We start from the raw sequence: 9,102 nt of genomic DNA, 5'->3' as shown, positions 1-9,102 counted from the left end.
GAAGAAGCGAAAATCTTGTGCAAGGAATATGTGGACGCATTCACAAACTGTGCCAAGGGTAGGACACTATCTTTGGTGACAGCGTGCAGAACTGAGAACCAAGAAATGCAGAAGTGTTTTCAAGAGTGGTATTTCAACGAGGAGTTCAGGGGAAGATGTACGGATATCTACTTGAGAAGAAGGGAGGAATACCAGGAAAGATATGCACAGACCAATGAAGCGGCTGCATTTAAACGAAAAGAATCAACCGTTAATATGGGTTGATAAAATATGGCGCATGATCATGTCAAATTCTCAGCCTGTGGTTGTGAAAATCATTGTGTGATAACAAACACAACACGAACAATTGCAGTGAAGCTTGGCATGACAAATACATCTTGACACACTATCTTGTCCACTCTTGCTAACAGAACACATTAAATATTTTGATATTTTCAAGAAGAAAAAACATATAGTTTACACTTGGTAAAGAAACCAAATCTAGTTTATATATTGTAAAATAATAAAGAATGTTAAACAAATGTTTCTGTGTATATTGATGTTGTTATTCTCTGAATGCCAATCTAAAATACATATGCACAACAATCATCTATTGAACATGGTTTAATTATTAAGCCTAATTATCATTAATTATTGATGATGATATAATCAATGTTGTCACTCGCACCAGTCCTCTCGCTTTATAACATTCCCCCCCCCGAATTTGCTGAACAAGAAACAAGAAACTGAAGAAAGGTTGAAATATTTTATAGGTAAGTTTTAACAAATATCTCTCGGGTTTTGTACTTTATTTGCCTTTAATCTTTTCCTTATTTAAAGCACTTGAAGACTATTTGCGGAATGACAGCTTGCGTTGACAAACGGTTGTTTTTTAAAAAAGTTATACGGTATAAATCCTTACGCACCTCACTCTGGGTTTTATAAAGCGACCCAGTTCAGTTTCATGCCAACCTAAAAAGCGCTGTTCTTCCGATTTTGCTATAGAAGTCGATGTCTAACTGCTCACAGCCTCGACATCGCAGCAAATTCGCCACGTTTATTGATGACAAGCCTTGAGATATTAGCTTATTGTGATTGAAAATATTTCAGTTTTTGTTTGTACTTTCTAGAAGAGCATTTCTTGTTTTGGGACTTACTGGGTTATTACCGAAATAACTCTCCCCCATCGTCAGACATCTTTATCTGCAAAGACATATGTTCAAAATAATGTATAAACCTTTTTTATAAAGGCTAAATTTCATATTTAAAAGCTCAAAAAGGCTTTAAAATCATTCTAAAATAACTGCACAGTGTATAGAAAGAGCTTCAACTTTATTGTTATAAAATGTGGTTTAGCAATTATCAAAACTATACTTCTCAATATCTTCATGAAAACTATACTTTTCTATCTGATATTGCCAAAAGCCTTTAAAAGAAATAGCAGTTCTCTTGTTACCCATCTGCAAGTTGATTCCCTTAAGGTCTGTTCACACAAATTCACTTCTGATCAACGTTTAATAGTCTGTTGACTTGCAATAAATATGGGCAGCGAATCCCATACGTCAGAAGTGAATTGGATTCTACAAAGTTGGATCGTGTGAACAGACCTTTAGATCCTTAGAAGACAGTGCCAATTATCTTTTGAGTAAATGTCAATTTTTTCATCATAGCAACTAATTACGTACAATACAATGCCGAACATCAAATTACGAAGTTCTGATGGTGAGATATTTGATGTTGATGTGGAGATAGCCAAAGCATCAGTCACAATAAAAACTATGTTAGATGGTAAGACTGTTATTAGTGTAATCTTTAACTTGGTTATTAAAGATCATCCTGAAATGTTTCAATGCACATAGAATTCGAGATATAGTGAGATCTGGTCAGTTTATTGCAGTTAAATGAAATTTTCTTTATCAGACTTAGGAATGGACGAAGATGACGAAGATCCGGTACCTTTACCAAACGTGAATGCAGCAATTCTTAAGAAGGTTATTCAATGGGCAACACATCATAAAGATGATCCACCTCCTCCTGAGGATGATGAGAACAAGGAGAAGAGAACAGATGATATTGAACCGTGGGATATGGAGTTCCTCAAAGTTGACCAAGGAACGCTTTTTGAGCTAATACTGGTATGATAGTGTTTTATCAAACGTTTAGTTGTGCCATATTGTGGAATAGCTGTAAATTTAAATATTTTTGTTAAAGTTGTTGAGCAATTTTATCTGATATTTGTAACTTTCCACAAAAAAATTGCAAACAATATTGTTGAGTTTTATTTCTTTATAGGCTGCAAATTATTTAGATATTAAAGGCTTGCTTGATGTTACATGCAAAACAGTTGCAAATATGATCAAAGGTATATATGATGTTTTTAAAACATCATGCACTTGGTGTCTTTTGGTTCATTTTTAACATGTCAAATATTTCTTAGGTAAAACACCAGAGGAAATAAGAAAAACATTTAATATAAAGAATGATTTCACACCAGAAGAGGAGGAACAAGTATGCCTTTTTTTACCATTAACTTTGCACAAAAACTGTGTTTATTCATTGAACATTTTCTCACAGCATTTCACATGTGACTGAGCTGAAATTCTGATCAATTTTTCATTCAGGTTCGTAAAGAGAATGAGTGGTGTGAAGAGAAATAAAGTAGGACAATGAAACGTTTTGTCATTTCATTTTGTCTAAAGAAAATAGTTCTTTAATAATGTTGTTAATATATATGTTAACTAGCCTTTGTTTTTACATAGAGAATTGTTTCATATGATTATTATTGACAAGCTTTTTGTTTCTTGTACATTTTCATTGAGGTATCAAAGATACAGAATGCTCAATGTTTCAAAAAGCAATTAATAATTATTTGAATTTCTATGCGTGGGAGTCTCTTTTGAGTTTAGACCTTGTGTATTATATTATTCTACTAATTCTAGCATTTGAATAATGTGAAATTAAAATGAATCTTTGAGAGAGACCAAACTTGTGTGCCATAAATGATAATTGCTAATCATTGCTTGATTGATAATGATAGACTTTACAGTCATGTAAATAATGTGACTGACTTGTAAGGCTGATAAAGTACTTAGAAGCTCACACACCCCTGGCTGGTTTCTTCCTAATGAAACAACCCCCCTGATCACATATGGCTTTGTAAGGTTTTCCAAATTTTTAAACAAATGCATATGTTGAGTGTCCCCCTGGGTGAATAAGGTGCAAATATCTATCAACTAGAAATTGAGAAGGAAAGTGAAATTGTTGGATAAGGTGTGGAGGTGACCACACCCTATAATAATTTGTTGATCAATGGCATGAAATAGCATCATTCTTTTCATATGATGAAACTTCTATACAAGATAATTTCAAACTTTCAAATTTAAAATGGTTAGCCATTTCTCACGATAATCGTTTTCTCGCATATTCTTCGCGTGTTTCACGAAGAATTAATTAAAATTGTCGCGTGATATTGGACCCAAATTTTGTGAAAGAAGAATGTGCTGACGTGGCAATGCTATATCCCAAAATGGCCACTAAAATGCTCTTATTTTTTACCCTTTTTTACCAACTTTACTCTATTTTTGAACCCAGTTTGACTTCCTAACGTTCCCGGACACGGGTCCGTACAAAGTCTTTTCAAAAAGCGCCGAAATTTCGCAGTTTTTTAGGCAAATTTTAAAAAATTGTATAAATTTTTTCATGAATGCGGCGCGTTGGATTGTGGTATATGTGATGATCGTTGCTCGCAATGGCGACTCAGCAAAACGAAGCCTATGGAGATAAAAAACAAGCAAGCGAAGAATACGTCAATGATTCCACATCTATCGCAGAAAATGCGAGTATTGGAAGTCCTATTGCAGGTATAAGCGATGACGAGCTTGTGAGCTTATCTGTAAAAGATTTAAACACACGTTTACGAGGAAAATCCGACCATGAAATAGCGTTGATAAAACAACGGAGGCGTACGCTCAAGAACCGCGGCTATGCACAAAGCAGCCGAAATAAGCGGGTCTCGCAGCGGATGGATTTGGAGAAGGATAAAGAGAGCTTGAGGGAAGAATTAGATAGAATCGCCCGAGAGAATGACAGGTTAAAACGCGAGAGAGATGATACAAGAAAACAATTTAACACACTCATAAGTATAGTAGGATCACAGCCGAACGGGCCAGCGATTATAGACCGAATAAAACTTTCCGCTAGTCAATCTGCAAGTGAACCTGCGGGGAAAGCTCAGAGGGTTGATATCGAGTCGGTGCTATCTTCAACTGCATCGCAGCAAGGCGAAAGTCCGCGAGAAATCGCCGAAACATTAGCACAAATACCAACTCTTCACTCGTTGAACGAGCAACGAATAAAATCACAATCTGAGAAAGGTTTACAGCAAGTCCCAGCAGAAATTAACCGGGCTGGACAATACCGTATTTAGTGCAAGGTTTTGACAATGGAGTAGCTCTGATTGGTGTTAAACTGAACATAGTGGTCAAATGAGATGCATATGTATGGTATTGTGGTAAATAAACTGCATGGTACCATGCAAATTTTCTGGAATTTTTTAAACACTTCAGTATAACCATCTTTCCATTTCAAGTTGACCACCATGTGATGCATTTAATAGAGAAATGTGTTGATAATAGGCTTTGTATATATTATTACAGAATACTTCAGGTAACCTGTAATCCTGTTTGAGGTCAGCATAATTGTATCAAATTAGCAGATGGTAATCCTGATAATCCTGATCCTGGAAAGCCTAAATCTAATCTCAGCCATTAGGTGCTCTAATCCAATCTAAATCTGTACCTCAAGCTGAATCTTTAAAATGATGTACTAAACATAACTTCATCATGGTGCTTTTCAGATTTACTGCTTAAGCAATTTAAAGACAAGTTGTTTTTGGCAAACAAATTTTGTTTAAAAAAGGGTAATTGGAGAACGCATCATCTAGGGTCAAGTCCTTAATTGATGAGGCCTCCTTTATAAGGGACTGATTACATAATATTTGTTTACCCAACAAATCAAACTTTCCTATACGTATACGTAATTTATCTAAAAATCAGTTCAGAGTGTTTTAGCATACTTTCAAGTAACATAGAAGATTCCTTGGCCTTTTTCTTGGAGCATGCTACTTAAAACTCAGTGGCATAGCCAGCGTGATATTCGGGGAGCCCATATTCATATATTCGTGATATGCGGGATTAATTTCTTTTCAAATCAATTGTCTTTACAGTCTGTTAAGATGAATACATGAATATGGGCTCCCCAATTATCGAAACTAGCTATGCCACTGTTGAAACCATCTGTTAATTTTGACATAAAGTATGTAAAATACATTAGTAGAGTAGTAGTGTAAAATATCTATCCCCTTACAATGAAAGCATAGACTTAGCATGATATTTTTACTCGCATGAATGCAGCTAATTTTTGTAAATAGAGACTGCTTAAGTATATCATAGTTTGTAACGAACTTAGTATTCAATATTGGCTAGAACTCAAAATTGCCCAATTATCGCATGTATATGTCAAATTGTTACGTTCTAATCAATGTAAATATCAATAATTTGTTCATTTGTTGGTGCCGTAACTGTGTCTGCCACCGTGATTTTTGTGGTCTGTCATTGTTTGCGGATGCTGGGTGATGAGCAATTTTGAAAATGTTGTCATGATGGTAAAATACTTTAGTGGATGTTTATCTTCTTGCATTGTCATTTGGGCAAAAAATGAGACCTCAGATGAATGATCACATACTGAATCTAACATCTGGCAAGCACTCATTACCTACATTGAAATGTTCATGTGTTATACGCAATTATAACTTTGAACAAACTAGGACTGTTGAGGTAAATTATTAACTAACTCAAAATGAAAATAACATGGGTGTGGCTTCCCTGAAGTTGGTGCAAACAAACAACTTGTTTAATTAAACATATAAGGCCCAAGTTCTATGCCCTCATCTACCTGCATGAAACCAGGTCCATGGGCCACCCTGTGGTTTGAAAATATACCCTGTAGCACAAGACAGTGTTGTGGGTGCACTACACCCACGTCACGCCCACCGGGGGAGACAACAAAATATGCTGACGTCTGTTTACCATCCAATCGTCAATATCCGGTTTGAACCGGTGAAGTTCGGAGTGTATCGGAAGTGAAAATATGGCGACTCCTGATCAGGAGAGCGAACTTGAGAAGGATAACTTTCAATCAGACAATATGTGTAATGAGGAACTAGAACAAATACTGTGAGTATATTCTTCAAAGTTTATTTACTTCTTTCAATCGTTTCCTTGTTAATTGTGCTGATACATTGCCAGACATTGTTTAGTTCTGTTTTCATTGTGAGTAGATTATGAATATACGTCTACCGTCGTAGTTTGTTCTAATTGTGGTTTGTTCTAAGTTATAATTGCGTATAATACATGATTATTTCAATTGGTGATATGAACAAATGAATATCTTTCTGTACGATTTGACGTGAGTTTCAAGTTAACAACAGATCGATATTGTCCATATACTATTGCAAAGAATGCGTACGTTTAAAAAAAAGTACTAAAAATACTTTATGATATTGACGAGACTGCTTTGACGCGATTGTGCGTGCTTTAACGAGATTGTAAATAAATGTTCAGTTATCTGAATTGTATTATATGTTAACACCAAAGTACTTTAGAAAAGTTTTACTGCTGGCACTAAAAGGGTGTGATATACATTATACTAGCTCCTTGTAAAATTATGATGATTTTGCAGGTGGTAAGAGCCGTGAGAAACTATATACGCTATTAAGTTTACATAGCCAGATTTTTTTACCATTGATCAAAACTGTCAGGTGATTTTCCCCATATTTCCTGAAATATCTGGTGCTGGTTAGTAATGGATTGGTTTACAGAAAGATCCACCATAATTCAAGTGGGTTCACCATGCATTTTTCATCTATATGTAGATGGTACCATCCAAATATGACAAGGCATGTGGCAGAGGGATTGTTGATGGCAAATGGCAATGATGGTACCTACCTTCTCAGACCCAGCAAAAAAGGACAACTTTCATTGTCAGTTAGGTAGGATCTTGCTGATGGCTTGCAGTGTTTATAATCATATTCAATTCTCAATCTGATCAATCGCTGTTGTTTTAGATGCGCAAACTCTGTGAAACATTTCCAAATTGGTTGGGATGGCAAGAAATATACATTTGGAATGGGAAAATTTGATTGTCTCAAGGAGTTTGTTGACCATTTTGAGAACAAACCATTAATTGGTGGTGATTCAGGTACTGCATGTACTATAAATTTTCTATATCTCTACTATTATATTAATGTTAGTTTAGTTTAACTTTCTTTCTGTTATAACACTGTTTCACGCACAGGGAAAATAGTTTAAAACTGAAACACCATGGAAAGCAGCAACTAAGAAAGCTATTCAATTTCCATTTTTTTTCAGGGATTCTAACTTTATTGAAATATCCTTATCCACGGGATGTGGAGGAACCGGAGAAATATGAAACCGTCCGGGTGCATGCTGAGTGGGGGAAAGATCGAGATCAGAGTGTTCGTGATAAAGGCAACCGTGCTGTAAGTAATTCAAGAGGATTTATTTTATACTTGCTGTTCAAAGGTAATTGTAATTATGAATCTCTCTTTTAAAGATTGCGACACGTGAGGGTTATCTCACCAAGCAAGGTGGACGTGTTAAGGTATGGTAATCAATCTCTTTAAAATCGACCTTGAATTGATGCTTTTGCAAAGTAAACTCTAGGCTCATTTCAGACGTCGAACTTTTCATGTGCCAAACCTAATGTTCATGAGCTGAAGTCTTTGTTTTAGTTTGTTTGCATTTGATTCGCCAAATGAAAAGTTTGACGTCTGAAACAGGCTTGAAGGTTCATTCATTAGGTGTAATCATTTTTTCTTAGAACTGGAAAACAAGATGGTTTGCTGTTAATGGAAATGATCTAAAATATTATAAAGTGAAAGGTGTAAGTTAAAGATGTAGCTTTCTTCCACAGCATGACCACCGTATCCTAAAACCAAGTCAAAAAGACAAAGCTTTCTCTAAAGTACAACTGATATAGTAAAACATTTTTCCTTCAGGATGATTTACCATTACGGACACTGGATTTAACAAAATGCGAGGAGATTGGAGAAGATGACACGCAAGGAAAAGCTAATTGCTTCAAGTAACTTTAAACTTAAAAATCTTGTATTATGAATGTAATTTCTAATTTTATTAACATCCTCTGCACAGATATGATGAATATTGTGTATCTATTTTAGGATTGTTATGCCATATAGAACATTTTACTGTTTTGCAAGTTCACGACAGGAAGCTGATGAGTGGGTGAAATTATTACGTTGGAAAATGGTAAGAATTTATACCAACTGGAGACTTGCCTCTTAAAATATTGGGCTTGATATATTTTTTATAGAATCTAAATGGGATTGAGCTATCAAATTTGTTAAAGCTTTCTTTATCTACAACTTTGTTATTCTTGTACAGGATTCAGGAGGCCAGAACAACAAACATTGACATTCAAGGTTGAAATTTTCCGGTAGAGTAGATTTACTAAATTAGTCATAACAGATGCCGCCTATATATATACAAATCTATAGTGAACAACGCAGTGCTCTTATATTTAAAGAACCTATCATTTGATGAATTACTGCTAGGGAGAATCAGCCTTTATTCATCCAAATACGCACAATTTAAATCAATTGAAGGAAACTAAACATATAAGACGTACGTCATATAGAATTAGAAAGTAATAGGTTTAATCAAGAATATGTTTTTCTATGTACAGAATGTTTTGATGCCCTTTTACATACTTAGTGCTTTTTCCAAAAAGCAATTGCTCAATTTAAGCGCAAGTTCCATGAAAAATTACACTATGTAATATGTAAAAGAGTATTTGTTCCTTCAAACAACCACTGCCAGAACTGTATTTTTTTCTTAACCAATGGAAAGGATGACCGATGACATTGCCCAACTGTTTGGGTGATTTGTAAAATGAATGTACAAATTATTATTATATATTTTGGTGTAGGGTATTATTAATATTTGTATACTTTTCAATGATTTTATAGCCTTAATTTATAGAAATGAAGGATGTTCATTTAATTAACTTTCTAGGTTGCTATTA

At 34.9% G+C, this 9,102-nt stretch overlaps 3 protein-coding genes across 4 annotated transcripts; all 3 read left to right on the top strand.

Moving 5' to 3' along the window:
* Positions 1-716: 716 nt before the first annotated feature.
* LOC114527624 (S-phase kinase-associated protein 1) lies at positions 717-2,957 on the top strand. Of its 2 annotated transcripts, XM_028549324.1 has the most exons (7): positions 717-752; positions 1,650-1,767; positions 1,900-2,114; positions 2,272-2,341; positions 2,417-2,487; positions 2,601-2,637; positions 2,799-2,957. In XM_028549324.1, exons 2-6 carry the CDS (start codon positions 1,671-1,673, stop codon positions 2,634-2,636), a joined length of 489 nt encoding a protein of 162 aa, XP_028405125.1. In that variant the 5' UTR covers positions 717-752; positions 1,650-1,670; the 3' UTR covers position 2,637; positions 2,799-2,957. The 2 variants fall into 2 exon arrangements, with proteins under 2 accessions (XP_028405125.1, XP_028405124.1); XM_028549323.1 differs by having other exon boundaries at positions 2,601-2,957.
* A 614-nt stretch (positions 2,958-3,571) lies between these two features.
* Positions 3,572-5,056, top strand: LOC114527549 (transcription factor MafK-like). Its single transcript, XM_028549239.1, has one exon. It carries the CDS (start codon positions 3,728-3,730, stop codon positions 4,403-4,405), a length of 678 nt encoding a protein of 225 aa, XP_028405040.1. The 5' UTR covers positions 3,572-3,727; the 3' UTR covers positions 4,406-5,056.
* A 1,050-nt stretch (positions 5,057-6,106) lies between these two features.
* On the top strand, positions 6,107-9,035 carry LOC114527430 (dual adapter for phosphotyrosine and 3-phosphotyrosine and 3-phosphoinositide-like). The gene is made up of 9 exons (XM_028549071.1): positions 6,107-6,212; positions 6,911-7,027; positions 7,103-7,236; positions 7,407-7,537; positions 7,612-7,659; positions 7,879-7,941; positions 8,057-8,142; positions 8,240-8,327; positions 8,463-9,035. Exons 1-9 carry the CDS (start codon positions 6,127-6,129, stop codon positions 8,490-8,492), a joined length of 783 nt encoding a protein of 260 aa, XP_028404872.1. The 5' UTR covers positions 6,107-6,126; the 3' UTR covers positions 8,493-9,035.
* Positions 9,036-9,102: the final 67 nt, after the last annotated feature.

This window comes from Dendronephthya gigantea, unplaced genomic scaffold (genome assembly GCF_004324835.1).
Source record: "Dendronephthya gigantea isolate DGI-Jeju-01 unplaced genomic scaffold, DenGig_1.0 000045F, whole genome shotgun sequence".
NCBI classification, from domain to species: domain Eukaryota; kingdom Metazoa; phylum Cnidaria; class Anthozoa; order Malacalcyonacea; family Nephtheidae; genus Dendronephthya; species Dendronephthya gigantea.
Note: the sequence above shows the minus strand (reverse complement) of the source record. Positions and strands in the feature narration are given on the sequence as shown.

What these genes read in the sequence shown, in the direction of transcription:
- LOC114527549 (XM_028549239.1), top strand. Translation starts at nt 3,728, where the DNA reads ATGGCGACTCAGCAAAACGAAGCCTATGGAGATAAAAAACAAGCAAGC.
- LOC114527624 (XM_028549324.1), top strand. Translation starts at nt 1,671, where the DNA reads ATGCCGAACATCAAATTACGAAGTTCTGATGGTGAGATATTTGATGTT. An exon ending in CGCTTTTTGAGCTAATACTG is followed by an intron (nt 2,115 to 2,271) that starts GTATGATAGTGT and finishes ATTTCTTTATAG; the next exon opens with GCTGCAAATTATTTAGATAT. An exon ending in AGTTGCAAATATGATCAAAG is followed by an intron (nt 2,342 to 2,416) that starts GTATATATGATG and finishes AATATTTCTTAG; the next exon opens with GTAAAACACCAGAGGAAATA.
- LOC114527430 (XM_028549071.1), top strand. Translation starts at nt 6,127, where the DNA reads ATGGCGACTCCTGATCAGGAGAGCGAACTTGAGAAGGATAACTTTCAA. An exon ending in GAGGAACTAGAACAAATACT is followed by an intron (nt 6,213 to 6,910) that starts GTGAGTATATTC and finishes ATCTATATGTAG; the next exon opens with ATGGTACCATCCAAATATGA. An exon ending in AGCAAGGTGGACGTGTTAAG is followed by an intron (nt 7,660 to 7,878) that starts GTATGGTAATCA and finishes ATTTTTTCTTAG; the next exon opens with AACTGGAAAACAAGATGGTT.